At 44.0% G+C, this 18341-nt stretch overlaps 1 protein-coding gene across 8 annotated transcripts in view; it reads left to right on the plus strand.

Annotated features, from left to right (window-relative positions):
• Window positions 1–18341, plus strand: part of cacna1g (calcium channel, voltage-dependent, T type, alpha 1G subunit) — a 685429-nt gene that overhangs the window by 161078 nt on the left and 506010 nt on the right. For all 8 annotated transcript variants that reach the window (XM_068057908.1, XM_068057913.1, XM_068057914.1 and 5 more), the window contains one exon: window positions 17875–18011. In XM_068057908.1, coding sequence (XP_067914009.1) covers window positions 17913–18011 — 99 coding nt within the window. In that variant the 5' untranslated portion in view covers window positions 17875–17912. The remainder of the gene's footprint in view (window positions 1–17874; window positions 18012–18341) is intronic.

The following is an 18341-nucleotide window of genomic DNA, read 5'->3' on the forward strand; positions in this document are numbered from 1 at the left end:
CAGTATTTTTCTGCTGCCTACTGCTTCTGTGTATTATACTACCTGGAAATAAATCTGACTGTTAGTTTAAGCCAGCATACACAGGACTGAAATGGTATTTTCCTCCTTTCAGAAGATTCAGCAAAATGGTTTTGTGTTTTTATCTGATTTATGGGTTCTCATCTTTCTTTCACCTCTCCCAGGAGATTACAAGTCTCCGGGTCAGATGGGGAGTGTATGTATCATAATACACAAGGCTTCACAACCTTGTGGGTCAGGCTAGATAGACAGTAGAGCTTTTCTTGTCCATCATTTCCGTATGCTCGAATGAGCCTGCTCCACCATTTAATAAGATCATGGCTGAACTGATTACTCCACCGATAACCTTTCACCCCCTTGCTTATCAAGAATCTATCTACCTCTGCCTTAAAAATATTCAAAGACTCTGCTTCCACTGCCTTTTGAGGAAGAGAGTTCCAAAGACTCACGACCCTCTGAGAGAAAAAATTTCTCTTCATCTGTCTAAAATGGGTGACCCTTTATTTTTAAATAGTGATCCCTAGTTCTAGATTCTCCCACAAAGGGAAGCATCCTTTCCACATCCACCCTGTCAAGACCCTTCAGGATCTTATATATTTCGATCAAGTCGCCTCTTACTCTTCTAAATTCCAGCAGATACAAGCCCAGCCTGTCCAATCTTTCCTCATAGGACAGCCTGCCCATTCCAGGTATTAGTCTAGTAAATGTTCTCCGTACTGCTTCCAACGCATTTACATCCTTCCTTAAATAAGGAGACCAGTACTGTACACAGTACTCCAGATGTGATCACACCAATGCCCTGTATAGCTGAAGCATAACCTCCCTACTTTTGTATTCAATTCCCCTCGCGATAAACGATAACGTTCTATTAGCTTTCCGAATTACGTGCTGTACGTCCATATCAACTTTTTGCAATTCATGCACTAGGATTCCCAGATCCCTCTGCATCTCAGAGCTCTGCAATCTCTCACCGTTTAGATAATATGCTTCTTTTTTATTCTTCCTGCCAAAGTGGACAATTTCACACTTTCCCACATTATACTCCATTTGCCAGGTCTTTTCACACTCACTTAACCTATCTACATCCCTTTATAGCCTCCTTATGTCCTCTTCACAAGTTACTTTCCTACCTATCTTTGTGTCATCAGCAAATTTAGCAATCATACCTTCATCCAAGTCATTCATATAAATTGTAAAAGGTTGAGGTGCCAGCACAGATCCTGTGTCACCCCACTCGTTACATCTTGCCAACTAGAAAATGACCCATTTATGCCTACTCTCTGTTTCGTGTTAGCTAACCAATCTCCTATCCACGCCAAGATGTTACCCCCTACACCATGAGCTTTTATTTTCTGCAATAACCTTTGATGTGGCACCTTATCAAATGCCTTCTGGAAATCTAAGTACAATACATCCACCGGTTCCTCTTTATTCACAGTACATGTAACTCCCTCAAAGAATTCCAATAAATTGATTAAACATGATTTCCCTTTCACAAAACCATGTTGACTCTGCCTGATTACCTTCATTTTTTCTAAGTGCCCTGCTATAATGTCTTTAATAATAGCTTCTAACATTTTCCCTGAGACAGATGTTAAGCTAACTGGCCTGTAGTTTCCTGTTTTTTGTCTCCTCCCTTTTTGAATAAAGGAATTACATTCGCCATTTTCCGAATCTAGGGAATTTTGGAAAATTAAAACTAACGCTTCAAAACTATCTCACTAGCCACTTCTTTTAACATCCTAGGATGAAGTCCATCAGGCCCCGGGGACTTATCAGCCTGAAGCTCCAACAATTTGTTCAGTACCACTTCCCTGATGATTGTAATTTTCGTGAGTTCCTCCCTCCCTTCCATTTCCTGACTTACAGCTAATACTGGGATGTTACTTGTATCCTCAATAGTGAAGACCGATGCAAAATATCTGTTCAATTCATCTGCCATCTCCTTATTATCCATCATTAATTTCCCAGACTCACTTTTTATAGGACCAACGTTCACTTTGTTAACTCTTTTCTTTTTAAATATCTGTAGAAAGTCTTACTATCTGTCCTTATATTTCTAGTTAGCTTTCTCTAGTACTCTAATTTTACCTTTCTTATCAATCTTTTAGTCATTCTTTGCTGTTTTTTATATTCTGTCCAATCTTCTGACTTGCCACCTATCTTTGCGCAATTATAGGCTTTTTCTTTAAGTTTGATACTATCTTTGTTAATCCTGGGAATGCAATCTCAGCAACGGATGTGAATCAAGGGAGATTCAGTCTGCCTATGGAAAGTACCTTTTTGCAATGAACACAAAATGCAACAGACTGGGAATGGACACAATCTACAAAAGCACCATCAGGTATCCACTCCTGCCACAGTACCGAAATGGGCTCTTGTCAAAGTCGCAAATGACATCCTGTGTGACAGTACCTGTGATAAACTATCCTTCCTCATCTTTGTCCAACAGTTTACTGCCTTTGACATGGTTGACCACACTTCTTCCTACGCCTCTCCACTGTCATCCAGCTGGGTGGGATTGCACTTACCTGGATCCATTTTTGTCTATCTCATTGTAGCCAGAGAATCACTTGCAATGGCTTCTGTTCCCACACCCGCCCTGTTACCTCTGGTGTCCCCCAAGGATTTATCCTTGGCTCCCTCCTATTTCTCATCTACCTGCTGCCTCTCATCTGAAAACACTGTCAATTCCCACATGTATGCTAATGACACCCAGCTCAACCTCACCACCACCTCTCTTGAACCCTCCACTGACTCTAAATTATCAGACTGCTAGTCCAACATCCAGTACTGGATGAGCATAAATTTCCTCCAGTTAAATGTTGGCAAAAACAAAGCCATTGTCTTCGGTCCCCGCAACAAACTCTGTTACTTAGCCATTGACTCCATCTTTCTCCCTGGCAACTGTCTGAGGCTGAACCAGACTGTTAACAACCTTGTTGCGACATTTGATCCCGGGATGAGCTTCTGACCACATATCCGTGCCATTACTATGACCGCCAATTTCCACCTCTGTAACATCACCTGATTCCATCCCTGCCTCAGCTCATCTGCTGCTGAAACCCTCATCCATGCCTTAGTTGCCTCCAGACATGACTATTCCAATGCACTCCTGGCCAGCCTCCCACATTCTACCCCCTTTGAGGTCATCCAAAACATTGTTGCCTGTGTCCTAATTTGCATCAAGTCCTGTTCACCCATCGCCTTCGTGCCCACTGATGTACATTGTCTCCCAGTTAAGCAACACCTCAATTATAAAATTCTCATCCTAATTCTCAAATAGCTCCATGGCCTCACCCTTCACTATCTCTGTAATCTCCTTCAGCCCTACAACCCTCCGAGATATCTGCACTCCTCTAATACTGAACTCTTGAACATCATCAACTTTAATCACTTCACCATTGGCGGCCATGTCTTTAGCTGATAAGGCCCTACACTCTGGAATTCCCTCCCTAAACCTCTCTGTCTCTTTTTTACTTTTCTTTCCTCCTTTAAGATGTTCCTTATAACCAACCACTTTGACCATGCTTTTCGTCATGTTCCCTAATATTTCCTTATGTGGCCAGAACCATAGAAAAATTAAAGGCACAGAAAGAGGCCATTCAGCCCATCGTGTCTGCGCTGGCTGAAAAAACTAGCCACCTATTCTAATCCCACCTTCCAGCACCTAGTCCATAGCCTTGCAGGTTACAGCACTTCCGGTGCAGATCCAGTTACCTTTTAAATGAGTTCTGGGTTTCTGCCTCCACCACCGATTAGGGCAGTAAATTCCAGACACCCACCACCCTCTGGGTGAAAATGTTTTTCCTCATGTCCCCTCTAATCCTTCTGCCAATCACCTTAAATCTGTGCCCCCTGGTAATTGACCTCTCCGCTAGGGGAACCAGGTCCTTCCTGTCTACTCTATCTAAGCCCCTTATAATTTTGTACATCACAATTAAGTCACCCCTCAGTCTCCTCTGTTCTAAGGAAAACAACCCTAGCCTATTCAATCTTTCCTCATAGCTGCAGTTTTCAAGCCCTGGTAACATTCTTGTAAATCTGCTCTGTACTCTCTCCAGAGCAATTAGGTCCTTCCTGTAATAAAAACAGAAAGTGCTGGAGATACTCAGCAGATCAGGCAGCAGTTCGGATGAATGTTCTGAGTTCTGATAAAATGTCACAGACCTGAAACATTAACTCTACTTCTCTCTCCACAGATGCTGCCTGACCTGCTGAGTATTTCCAGCACTTTCTGTTTTTATTTCAGATTTCCAGCATCTGCAATATTTTGCCTTTATGTCCTTCCTGTAATGTGGTGACCAGAACTGTACGCAATACTCCCGCTATGGCCTAACCAGCATTTTATGCAGTTCCAGCATTACATCCCTGCTTTTGTATTCTATATATCCGTCACTAAAGAAAAACATTCTATATGCCTTCTTCATCACTTTATCTACCTGCCCTGGCACCTTCAGGGACCTGTGGACATGCACTCCAAAGCCTCTCACTTCCTCTACCCCTCTCAATATCTTACCATTTATTGTGTATTTTCTTGCTTTGTTTGCCCTCCCCAAGTACATTACCTCACACTACTCTGGATTGAATTCCATTTGCCACTTTTCCGCCCATTCAGCCAAACCATTGATATCATTCAGGAGTTTACAGCTATCCTCTTCACTATCAACTACATGGCCAATTTAATCTGTGCCTTTCTAAGTGACAGTTTATCCTATCTCTCAGAATTGATTCTAATAATTTGCCCAGCACTGAGGTCAGACTGACCGGCCTATAATTATATAGTCCATCCCTCGCACCCTTTTTAAACAATGGTATAACATTTGCAGACGTCCAATCCTCGCCTGTATCTAGTGAGGATTTGAAGATGATCCTCAGAGAACCCGCTATTTCCTCCCTACTTCCTTTAACAGCCTGGGATACAAACCATCCAGCCCTGGTGATTCAATGTCAAATTTTGCTCTATAATGCTCCTGTGAAGCACCTTGGGACATTATATGTTAAAGACACTATATAAATATAAGTTCTTGTTGTTGTAGTGAGATCAGGAATGTCAAAAGACGAAGAAAGGCTAAGGAAGTTTTCATCCTGTGTCTCATTAGCCTTCTCACCCAATCCCAATAGAGATACAGGGAAAAGAAGATAAAAAGAGAATTGTCCAGTAATATTCCTCTCTCCACAACTGCTAAAAATAAGGTTATTTTGCATTTGTATAACTTGAAAAGACTAAGCAAAAATTACATCAAGTCTTGTGATATGTAAACTGCAGTGTGGGATGTTCAGTAAAAGTGACAATTTGGAAATGACACAGAAATAAGCTTTGAAATACTTCTATTGTAAGAGCTGCACAGAGTTGAGGGAAAATTGGGATTAAAATTAGACTTTATAGTGTTTCTGTAACAGCGGGGCTGTCTGCATGTCATGTTGAGCTGGTGTGTGCATTTTTAAATACTCTATAAATTGGATTTAAAATGCCAGGTTACTTTTATGATCCCATTGGGAATAGTCCCCATTGTTCGCTGTTATTGCAGCACCTGGATGCAAAAAAAAAGTGCCACTTAAAGGTCTCTTTAATTGTAAGTAAATTGGATGGCCACTTAAAATGAACTAAAATTAAAATGTTTTATTCTGGTCATGAGCTTTTCATTAAATGTATTGTATTAAATCTCTTCATTCAGACACACATGCACACAAATATACACAAATGTGTACACAAACTCATTTGTACACAAACACACATGTACATATAAACACACACACACAATCACACAAATCCATGCAAACACACATGCACACAAACAGATTTTCTTGATATCAGGCAAGTTACTTAGCAGCCCCAGCAAGAGATAAAACTTGCTCGAGTTTCCAGACCTACAAATCAATTGTTCCTCACATTGATTTTTCGACACAAACCAGGAGACAAAAGAATAAAAGGAACGAAATGAAAAAAGCCCATGTGGCCCGTCAAACCTGTGGGCACTTGGCATGATCACGACAACACCACTTTAATCTCATGAAGGATTTACATCTATTTAATTTGTAATGCATTAGGATACCATGCCATGAAATGGCATTTCTTGTCCTTGCAGCTGAATATTTAATTTTGGCTAGCTGTCTTGTTGTCTGACCTTGGAGGATTGTTAGCTGCATCCATAATGGTCGTGTCCTTCATTTTGGAGGTACAGTGTGATAGTGCAGAAGACCACATTCTAACCTGTTGCATCAGCCAGTCTCAGACTAGAGAGACTTCCTTCAACCAAACTGAAAAGTGGTGTGAGTAAAGCTTTTTTAAGATTGGTTGGAGGAAGCTGTCTGTGGGACTAGATGATGCAGTGTATTAGAATGCTGTCTTTCCAACTCTAGAACAGAGTTCCAGTTCTGCTGAATCTGATTGGAAGAAATACTTTATCTAATGAACTATCGATCTATCTACCTACATACTGATCTCTTTTCTATCTATCTACTGATCTATCTAGCCAGCTCTCTCTGTTTCTCTTTTATACTTTATCTGTTTCTCTTTTACTCTCTCTGTGGGCAGGGTTTGGGCAGGGTCAGGACTCCGACATTAGGATCAAATGGGGGTCCCGACCCCGCACTGTGGGAAACATGAGCCACCTGCTGTGATTTTCCCAGAATTGGCCAATTAGTGGCCAGAAAGCACACTCATCATCCAATTTAGGATGGTAGGTGGGCTTTCAAAGCTGGAAGGCCATTAGGAAGGAGCAGCAACCTGCCATTTCAGGTAAGAAAGAGAAAGGCCGCCTCCATCTTGAGGCACCCTCTCAGCAACATTTTAAACTTTTAAACTAAAAAATGGCCACAGCAGCTGGGCCACCACTGTGGAGAGGAATCCCCTCTGCAGGGCGGCCTGTGATCGCAGCTGTAACCAGGCAGGCAGGAAGGGCTTCAAAGCCTGCCTGGAGTGCTGGCACCCGGTCTGCGGCTGGGAGGGCACTTCCAAGCAGCTGACCTAATTGCCGATGCCTCAGGCCGCAGCTTGTTGGCAGGTAACCCTTCCTACCCCGATTCTGCCTCTGGGAAAATGGCCCGGGTCGGAATGGTGCCAGCAAACCAGCCACCGAATGCGTGAATTTTTGCAGCCACCCGCCTCCATTCTCACCTCAATAACATAAGAAATAAGAGCAGGAGTAGGCCATTCAGCCCTTTCACCCTGCTCTGCCATCAATGAGATCTACTTCAACACAATTTTCCTGCACTACCTCCGTATCCCTTGTTGTTTTCAATATGTAGAAATCTCATACTCAATGACTGAGCCTCCACAGCCCTCTGAGGGACAGAATCCCAAAGATTCACCACCCTCTGAAGAAATTCCCCCTCATCTCAACCTGTCCCTCATTCTGAGACTGAGACCATATGGGGGCGAGAATTCTGCCCTCTCAAGCCCATGAGGGTCCTAGGGAAGAGATTTGTCTGGGTTGGAATTGGATTGGCTACCTGCTGTAGGCCTCGCTTGATATTCAGATGAAGTCAGCGGGATTGAATATCAGGCGGGGCATATTACTGGTGGCCAATTCAATGTTATTATACATTGAAAGCTTTATAATGGATGGATTAAGCGGAGTCGCGTCAGGTATCATGTCTATGTATTATTTTAATAACAAAGTGCCAGACAGGAATCTCAGTTGCGACCTCATCATTTTCTGTACAAAATCTCACTTCAGTAAATGGCTCGATGTCTTTACATAATGCATTTTATGTCCGATCTTGAAAAACGTTCATCTAAATTTTTTTTGTGACAGGAACAGCTGGTACTCAAAGGCAAATGCACAACCGTTCTTCCGCAAAGAAGAATCCCTACCCGTTCTTCGTGAATATAGGTCAGTGGCAGAACTAGCCATAACTAAGCATAATTCTGGCAGTAAATTATTACTTTGCTCAGAATGACCACAACATTGGGTGGTGTGAGAAATAAAGACATTATCCTATTTCGGGCAACAGGGACTTATTGTAAAATTCGATTGTTGCACGTTGTTGGGCAGAGTTGAGGAAGATGTATTCTATGACCAACTGCAATATCTGCTGGCTCCTTATTGTTACTGGGAAGTGAATCTTTCGGGCTTTAATCAAATTCTGATTGCCAACTGGTATGGTTATGTGTGCAGGATGTGGTGAGGGGCAGGGTCTAGAATTCCCTGCCTGGCTGGGAACAACCACTTTGTCCCAATCTGGGATGCACAATAAGAGTCAGCAGCACTAGGAGGAAATTTGCCCCCTTTCTTTTCTCTCTACATTCTGTAAATTTAGCCTGGCGATGCCGTGGAAGGCCGTTTAAATGGTGGTGGTGGTTTCCCGCCCTCCAAGGCGCGATGATTTTGATCAGCACGGAGTTTAATTCTCTTTGTCCTGCTGCCAACTACAAGCAGCCAAACATTACAGAAACAAGTGGAAGCTTGGTCAGCTTTTGCTCATGGCTGCAGACTTTAACAGGGAATCTGTTTTTGGTCAGGACTGTAATGAGAAGCCTGCAGCACCAATGTTCCCTTTCGTGCCTGTTTCTTCCCGCTCCGCCTTCCCTAATTATATTCTAACTTCGATTACTACATGAAGAACGGTTGTGCATTTGCCTTTGAGTACCAGCTGTTCCTGTCACAAAAAAAATTTAGATGAACGTTTTTCAAGATCGGACATAAAATGCATTATGTAAAGACATCGAGCCATTTACTGAAGTGAGATTTTGTACAGAAAATGATGAGGTCACAGCTGAGATTCCTGTCTGGCACTTTGTTATTAAAATAATACATAGATATGATACCTGACGCGACTCAGCTTAATCCATCCATTATAAAGCTTTCAATGTATAATAACATTTATTGCATCTATCAACTAATTCTTCTCTGCTTGTGTTTGAGTCTATTTACGAGACCATAACCCTCTGATCTGAAATACAGCAATAATGTACCCCAACTTTTGTTTATTACAGAGCTTTACTATAAAGTGCACAACATACAGTTTTCTTATAAAGACAGGATGTTAGTCAGGGCAGTGGATGGTTAGCGTGTCAGATCACCAATGTCTGTATAACATGGCGTGATGCAGTTCTATGACAGTCATCCTCTCCCACATGCTGAGTTCTCTACTCAGCAATGCTAGCCTGGGAGGTGTCAAGCATCTCAACTCACTCATGGATATCCAACATTATTCTATCTATGAAGCATTGGAATCCCTTAACTGGATTATAGTTTGTAAGTCAGTCATTGTTATATAAACCTTCTGAACCAACTGATTCAGCCTGTAACTCACTCCTGAGCATGCATTGTTCCGTACATAAATCACCCAAGCCCCTCAATTAGATTCCACTAGGCTCCCCTAGGCTGTCAGGCCTTTGGCCTAGCTATGCTGTGTCAGGCCTCTGGCCTAACTAAGCTGCCAGGTCTCTGGCCTTGCTACACTGTGTCTGGTCTCTGGCCTTCTTACACCCTGTTAGGACTCTGGCCTTGCTGCCTTGCTACACTATGTCAATGCTCCAAGGCTTGCCATAGCCCTTCCCCAGGACCTCACTTCATCATCCTGCCCCCAATCTCCAATCCCCCATCCCTCCACCCCAGACTGATTTCCTGGTGGGATCCAGGGAGCCCACCTAAAATATGGAAAGTGTCCTGATGCCCAGAAAATCGATTTGCCAATAAATACGGCATCATTCACATTCTGAGAACAAATCTCTCTGAGGCTCTGATAGTCCATCCAGACATAAATATCTCCTAATGTGGCTCAGGGATATTGGTATCATGGTTTAGGATTTCCTACTCAGACAATGGATGCAGCTGACTCACAAAATGGACATATGCGAATTCATGCAAGAATATCAATACCCATTAGCCATAACCTGGACTTCATAGACAGCTGGCTGGCATAAAAGCTTTCATCTGATACCTGCACTGCTTTGGAGGAGATGCAAGGTTTGAGGGGATGGTGGTGGAGGGGGGTGGTGGGGGGTGGTGGGGATGCTGGGGAGCAGAAACAGGGAGCAGGAAACTTCCCATGTTATCAAGTGGAATTCACATTCAACCATCCTCAATAGGGGTCCATATCCGCTTCTCTTTAGCCTGAAGGACATCAGGAGATTGAGAAAATTGATGGAACACATAGAATTATTTTTTAAAATCAGTTCAACACACTGAACTTTATTGTTGTTGGCATATACAGTATTTTTTTTGTTGTTTTCAGGGAAATCAATGAAAAGCAGAAGGTCAATCCATTTTAAGGTACATCCTTGGCAAGTATGTGCTCAAGGCTTAATTGTACGCTGGGTTTGCCATGCTTGGATGAGGAATGTGTTTGGTCAGACTTTACCATAAGGACACCATAAAATTTAAAGATGAGGAGAGAGCCGCATTTGGCCTATTGAATCTTATCCCCCCCCAGTTCCTCAACCTTCCCACTACATCATCTGGCTACATTTTAAATGTCTCTATAATGGTGCTGTCTCCACTCCGCTGTTTGGCAGATTATTCTGAATATTTATCACTCTTTGAGAGAAATGTCTTCCTGATGTCTGGTTCAAATTTACTTTTCACCACTTTGAGATTTACGTCCCGGACCTACATTCCTGCCTTAATTAGAAGTGATGTTCTCTGAGTTTGCCTCAATTATTCTATTGACTATTTTATATAACTTAATGGGTTAACTGTCAACCACCTTTCCTCGGCTGCAGAACTTGAGCTCCTCCAATTATTCCTCACTGTGATCCCCATTACACTTTCCTTTTTAAGTTCACACCACTGTTTCTTATTAAACTGTTACTACATAGGTACTCCTCCAGCCTAGTCCCTGCAATGATTTTCATTGTGTTGCCTGTTAAAAATATTTGGCCAATGGCTCTTAGTTGCATGAGATAGGTGGTCACCCTTCCTTTGGAAGTCTGCTAATGTCCAATAATTCCTTCACAGTAATAGCCATTACTCTATAAATTCCTTCCCTAGCTTCCTTCAGTGTCCTAGGATGCATGTCATCTGGTCCAGGTGATTTGTGACCATCTTTAGATCCAAAATATTGAGCTCTCCCATTGTTAATCACGTTGAGCCTTTGTGACAAAAGCCTTGTTTGAAAGAACATTGAGAGTGACTAATGGTGGTGTCTGTTGTATTTGTGCTGAGCTGGGGGTGATTTCGAGTTGACTCAGAGTTCAGTGGTTACAGTGGAATGGGGAAGGGGAAAGAAGTGCTCGGACAAGTGTTTACCGCAAAGTGACAACATAGAGATTTAAAGCCACAGCACATCTCTTTGCCATGTGTAAACACTGCCTCTTTGAAATACAACATTCTCCTTTAAGTCAGTAATTAATGCTCCATTCCCCCCAAAAAAGCGCCTTTATGCGCTTAAATAGACTGAAAACTGTAGTACACAAACAATAGAAGTGGCGAAAGTGCTGAATTATATTAACTATAGGACAGTTAAGATTTTATTTTATTATTCGTTGGGATGTGGGTGTCGCTGGTAAGGCTGGCATTTATTGCCTATCCCTAGTTGTCCATGAGAAGGTGCTGGTGGATCTTCTTGAACTGCTGCAGTTCGCGCGGTATAGGTCCTCCTGCAGTGCTGTTGGCTGGGGAGTTCCAGGATTTTGACCCATTTGGAACAGAGATTTACTTGTGTCAGGATAACCAGAGTCACAAATATACTGAAGAGCAACTTTCCCCAAAACAAACTGATATCCATGGAAGAGAATGGGACATTTATGTTTAATTGAACAGACACGATGGGCCGAAGGGCCTGTGTCTGTGCTGTTTAACTCTATGACTCTATGAATCTTCAAGATTTTTTCTTTGTTGGAGTTGTTCTTGCTATATTTCATCTCTTCCCCAGCTCTCGTCATTCCACACATCATTCCCCAATGTGATGCACAGATGAGCAAACGGCTCCTGGTAATGACGACACTCCCATTTCTGAATGGCATAACACTAGCGCTGCGGGCTTTCTGCAGTAATGTGGCTCCATCAAACTGTCTGGGAACTCAATTACACACTAAGCTCTTGGTCAGCTTTTTGTTCATCTGTTCTTGGGATGTGGGCACTGTTGGAAAGGCTGCATCAATTGCCCATCCTGAGATGCATTAAAGTGGTAGCCCTCTTAAAAGCAATTGTGTTACAACTGAGTGGCTTGTTATGCAACCTGAGAAGGAATTAATCAACCACGTAATGTGGGACTGGAGCCACACTCAGACTGGAATGAGTAGGCCTGGCAGGTTCCCTTCCGTGAAGGGCATTAGCGAACCAGTTGGGTTGCTATGACAGTCTGGCAGCTTTCTTTGTCATTTTTTCTGGTACCTGCCCAGATTTATTGAGTTCAGTTCACAAGTTGCCATGGAAGGATTTGAACTGACGGGCTGCAGTCAGGGGCCCATAGCTATTCCATTATTGTACCTCTAATACGGCACAACGCGCTGCATGGAACAGGATCAAATCAATTGATTTGACAGCATGCTGTACAGCATTGATCAATCGCAGCATGGTGCACTCTGCAATCTTGTTTTCAGATTTATTGCTGCTTAGTTGCGACAAAATGGGCAAATAAGTAGATGAATCCTTTCGAGTGTGAAACATTTATATCTGAGTGCACATTACGATTTAATAACTTAGCAAGCCTATTTACATTTAGAAATATTGGGGTAGATAAACATTTTCAGTGCCCGGGCGGTAATCTGGCAAAGGAAAAATCAATGGACTGAAAATCAAACAGCTTCTATAAGGGGCGGGCAATTCACTACATCACAGTACCAGCTGGTGAAGGATGAAAATCTAGCCTATTAGGACAAACCCTTCACTGGTGGCTCAGTGGTGAGAGTGTTGCCTGGTGTGGTACTGAGACTGAGACATACAGGCCAGGAAAGGCCCAGGCTGAGCTAGCCAGCTTTATCCTGTCAGCAATGGTGATCATACAATTAGACTCAGCTGGCCCCCAAACTGGGGATGAGACAAACCAGTCGGGTGGTTCAATCTCCAAATTGCTGGCTGGCTATCCAATGAACCCCTATAGAAGGGGCATGTGTGTGGACAATGGGCGAGGAAGTCAGTGATGCCCAGGCCAGTAAATGACCTACTGACACATTGCTATCCAGGTTGGCAAATGGTAAGGAGTAATTTTAAGTGGACTGACTAGGTAAATTTAGGTCCGTGCCCATTTGACATCCCACTCGAATATTCTCTGCATTCAATGGAGAGTAAAGCCAGGCGTGGTGTAAAACCGTCATCCAATTGGAAATGGTCTTTTTCCCACCTGGTGGATTAGGTTACAATTACCCCGAAAGAATCAGTGAGGTGCCAGAGGGAAGGTGATGCCCATGTGACTGTGCCCCAGCATGAATCAGCAATGCCACGAGAAAAAGTGACGACACTGGAATTAAAATGGCACAGGAACCAGAGCCGGAATTTTATTCTGGCGGCAGGGGTCTCGACGTCTGGACAAAGCGACGCCGAGATTCCCACTTCTCCGGAAGACCAGCCAAATCTAGTGGCAATCAGGTACTTAAGTGGGCAGTGGTGGGCCTTCCACTGGACCATGGACCCCGTTGCCGGAAGTCCCGCCCTTGGAGAGCTGGTGGCCTCTGATTGGCCAGTACCTGCTGCACCACTGCGGAAGCAGTGGCTGCTGCTGGAGGAGCACCTACTGAGACCGAGAAGCGTAGGTCAGGGCGGGAGGGGTCTCGCAGGTTGCGGGGGAGGGTGTTCGGCAGCAAGGGCAGCGGGGTGGCTCTGAGCGGGACCCAGCCCCCTTTCCCCTGTTCAGGCACTAACTAGGGACACCCCCCCACCTGCCTCCTGGAGCCAGAAAGCAGCCCGCATGGCTTTCCATGCCCTGCTTCCAGTGTGGCAACAGGGTGGCCTGTCACACAGCTAATTGTGGCTGCGGCGGGAAGGCTGTTCACAAGCCCATCCACCCTGATTAAATTTTGGCGGAGGCGGGTTGGTGACGGGATGATGGCAGGAACCCCCCGCGCCCATCCCAGCACCAAAATCCCACCCAATTTTATGCTCTGCCTGCTTCCAAACCCGCCCCCAACCCCATCCCGCCCAGGACTGCAAACTCCAAGATGATTCGGCAACTTATGCAATTAAAACGACACTTGCTTTGCAAACTACAAATTATTCAGCGTAGAGCTGAACCATACATATTACTCTTCTGGAGAACCAGCTATCTGCCACATGTAGCTAAACTCAGAGCTGATTACCCTTGCAGTGAAGTATCCCTATGCCCTGAGAGAATGCACAGGATGTTTGAAATCAAGTACTGTCATGTGGCATTGATTAATGGAAGCAGTTTATATCAGAAGACAATAGTTGTGGCTCCGTTGGTAGCACACTTGACTCTGAGTAAGAAGGTTGTGTGTTTGTGTTCCACTTCAGAAGTTGAGCATGTTATCCAGGCTGCCACTGTAGTGCAACATTGAGGGAGTACTGCACTGTCAGAAGTACTATCTTTCAGATGAAACATTAAACTGAGTGTAAAACATCCCATGGCACTTTTTCGAAAAAGAGCAGGGAATTCTCCCCTGTGTCCTGGCCAATACTTTCCCTCAAACCAACACCACTAAAATACAGTTTAGTTGGTCATTTATCCTATTTCTGCTTGTGGGAATTTGCTGTGTGCAAGTTGGCTGCTACATTTCCTACAATACAACAGTGACCATATTTCAAAAGAAGTTAGTCATCTGTCGAGCTCTTTGGGACATCCTGAGGGCGTGAAAAGTGCTTTCTTCTTTTACTTAATCTTATAACATCTCACTGTCTGCGAGAGGATGTCAACACTAAAGTGGCAGTAATCCCTTAGCCTAGCTTTACTGCCAGACTCACACCAATAGCAGACCAGGCCACCAGCTTAGTGAAACTAGCCTTCACACAGTGGCAGGCTGGGGCATCATCAGTAGGAATCCTAATCAGTTATCTATCTGGTTCTGTCAGGAGAAATCACAGTAACAGACAGCTGGCTGGCAATTATAACAATCTGATTGCAACTGCTATGAATTTATTTATCAGCTAATCTGTCAAAAGGATTTCCTTTATCTATTTCCTGTTATTAAGGATGGAGATGTCTCAGCTTAAAGACACAAGCTGTCATTCATTAGACTTTGAAAGTCACTGAAGGATTAGTATTTGAGCAGCTTGTTGCTTTAAAGCAAGGCATCTTATAACCTGCTTGGCCAATGCTCCAATTTTGCCTTTAATCAGATCTGTGTAGCTCTTGCAGCAAAAGCCCATCTTTCCGCCGAGGCAGACTATAGGGGTTATTTTACATGCCTGTGTTACCAGCAGAGAGCCTCACCCACTGTGAGTGCGTATCGGAAACGCAGCCTGTGCGCTGGGTGCCTTTTTCGGAATGTAACCCAACAGTCACAAGACAAGGAGGGGAAACCCATGCAAGGCCCTGCTAGAAGGTGTATATATGGACATCAAGCTGAGAACAGGATTAGCTCACCTGTGGCACTCCCATGGTGGAATAGCCTGCCCGAGCTCACTCTTTAGGGTCTGACATAAGGAATAGCCACTTGGACATGATAGCTGCATGCTGCCGTGGGAACAGGTTAGCAGAGTCAGACAAGAGGAGTAGAAGAATGAAAAAAAATGTACTCGCAACACAACCCTGGTGTGTATTCAGGTTGATTTTAAATAGCGGAGGGAGGTTCAAGCCATTCAGAGGCCTTGGGGCCTTATTTCCATCCCGTTGCCGAGGTGCAACATCGAGCAGCTCAAATGCAGCACTGGCCTGTAGGTGAGTCCTGGGTGGGAGGGAAGTGGAGGTAATCCCAGGCCAGTTTCCCCAGACCCTCGAGGAGCACTCCTGCTCCTCCTGGCTCACTGAAAATACACCCCAGAAACATTTCTGGTCTGTGTTCTGAGTGGCCTCCCCTCGAGAACCACTAGCAAGGCTCTGCAATGCCTGGTAAAACCAGGCTGAGTGTGCATGGTGCAGGCTCCACCGATATGTACCTTGCAATTGTACTCAGGGGTGATACGTATATCATAGGACCTCCAATTTACATAGTTTAATGAGGCTTCCCCTGGTATCTGCGCTGCCCTTGTAAAATCTCCAGGAAAAATGGCAATGTGTGGGATTGGAAAGGGAAAGGGGAAGGGGGTTCGGATGGCACTCTGATTTTAAGGCTGCTAATCCACCCTCCGCCCACCCCGAGACCCTCCGCAACTCCACCCTGCTGTTCTCGGCCAACTTCTTAAAAATTACACAGCATGTATGGCCCTGAAATCGGCCATTCGGCCCAACTGGTCTATGCCAGTGTTTATGCTCCACAGGAGCCTTCTCCCATTCCTCTTCATCTCACCCTACTAGCCTAACGTTCTAATTGATTCTAATTATTCTTTAGTTGCTGGTTACCAGATTAGTGCCCTGGGATATTGTGCCACTCACTTTATATTGGTGGAGTGAGCAGCGATGAACGGAAGCCATTCTCAGTTTCCCTGGTGGGCAATGTGGTATTACTGTGTATTGTAAAAACCAGGTCAGAGTTGAAGGCTGAGGGTAATTGGACAGCGTTTATCTTGACTCAGAGCAGATTTGTAAACTTATTAGGGTGCTGTCATCGATCAAGATAACTCATGATAGCTAGCTTGCATAACATTAACTAGTGCCAACTTTAAAGCAAAATACTGCGGATGCTGGAAATCTGAAATAAAAATAGAAAGTGCTGGAAATACCTAGGTTATCGATCTGAAACGTTAACTCTGTTTCTCTCTCCACCGTTGCTGCCGGACCTGCTGAGTATTTCCAGCACTTCCTGTTTTTATTGTAGTGCCTTCTTGGTACTCGGTCACATTTTGGATGATCAGAATTATACAGTTTAGCTACTTCACTGCTCCCCAGAGTGGATCAAATTTATTTGGCAGTGATACAGTTGAGGAAGATCTCCAAGAGCCTCAATTTAAATTTCAGCCTATCTTAGTCCACCTATCCTGAAAGATCCCAAACCCTCCCCCATTGCAGTACTAATTTGATTCTTAAATGTTTCCAGTATTTTCACCTCCACCACAGTGTATCGGATTACTTTCTACATGCTGATCAGTCATTATATGAAGAACTTCCTGATTTCTGTCCTAAATGCGTCTTACCAGTTTGAACCTGGTGAAGGCAGGATTGGACTCTGCTATGGCAGGGCCTCCCAAACCCACGACCTCCACTTCCTAGAAGAACAAGGGAACACCACCTACTCCAAGTTCCCTTCCAAGTCACAGACCATTCTGACTTGGACATATATCACCATTCCTTCTTGGGTCAAAGTCCTGGAACTCCCAACTTGAAAGACTCTGCAATGCGCCCATTGTCTAGACTCACACATGAACTGATGAGACTTGAGTGAGGCTCTGAAGGAGCCATGCAATTGTGATCCAGCGAGAGTCAGCACCTTAAGAGGACAAAGAGAGAAAGCTGAGGGAACTATGGCAATTTAAAAAAAAAATTCAAAGAGAAGCTCTCCACTCCAAGTGTGAATATAATATGTTGAAGTGTTTTGATGTAATTTTAATGATTCTTCTGAAGCATTAATTCACAGTAATGGACTATCCAAATCCTTCAGTGTGACGTATCCTCTATGAACGCATGAGAGTGCTTGACTAAAACCCAGATCTATGGGGATCATTTTTGACCTGACTTACGTGGCAGGAAACAGACCGGATCAGATCAGTTTCACACCCAGTCCGATTGACTGTAGTCAGGGCAGTTGTGTTAAACAGGCGGCTGATCCAATCCTGTCTGTTTCCTGCCGGATGGGTTTGGTCCATTAGTGAATCATTTTCTGAACCCCTTTTTAAAAAATTTTGTTTTGTGTGTTTAGCTTCCTTGCTGTCGCAGTTACGTTTTGTGATAATTTGTTACTGTGCCCATTTCTTGAAGTTTCCTTAACTCCTCTCCCTCTTACGTGGTTTGAACGGATGAGCATGTTGGTCATCTTGCTGAATTGCGTCACCCTTGGAATGTTCCAGCCCTGTGAAGACAACACCTGTAACTCAGAACGCTGCAAAATTCTACAGGTGAGCTCTCGCTATTTCTCTTTCAGGTACAAATGCTGAATATGGATGGGAGCAGTGGGTTCGCAACACCTCTGAGATCAAGGTTCAAATTGAGCCCAGCTAATGGGACCTAAGTCACCCCTTGCTATCTATGAGATGCATTTTGGGCAGTCCCAACTCCTCTATTTCCTCCTCCTTCCCAAATAAGTAAATCAGAGAACATGCTCAAAGTTCAAACCTCAGCAGATCCAGCCTCCGGCCTGAAGGGGGCAGAGTGACAGAGTTTCAGTGCCGACTATTCCAAGACTGCATCTACCATAAAAGCTTAATAAGACAGTGGTTCTCCTTTAA

This window comes from Heterodontus francisci, chromosome 26, assembly GCF_036365525.1.
Source record: "Heterodontus francisci isolate sHetFra1 chromosome 26, sHetFra1.hap1, whole genome shotgun sequence".
In the NCBI taxonomy this organism is placed as follows: Eukaryota; Metazoa; Chordata; class Chondrichthyes; order Heterodontiformes; family Heterodontidae; genus Heterodontus; species Heterodontus francisci.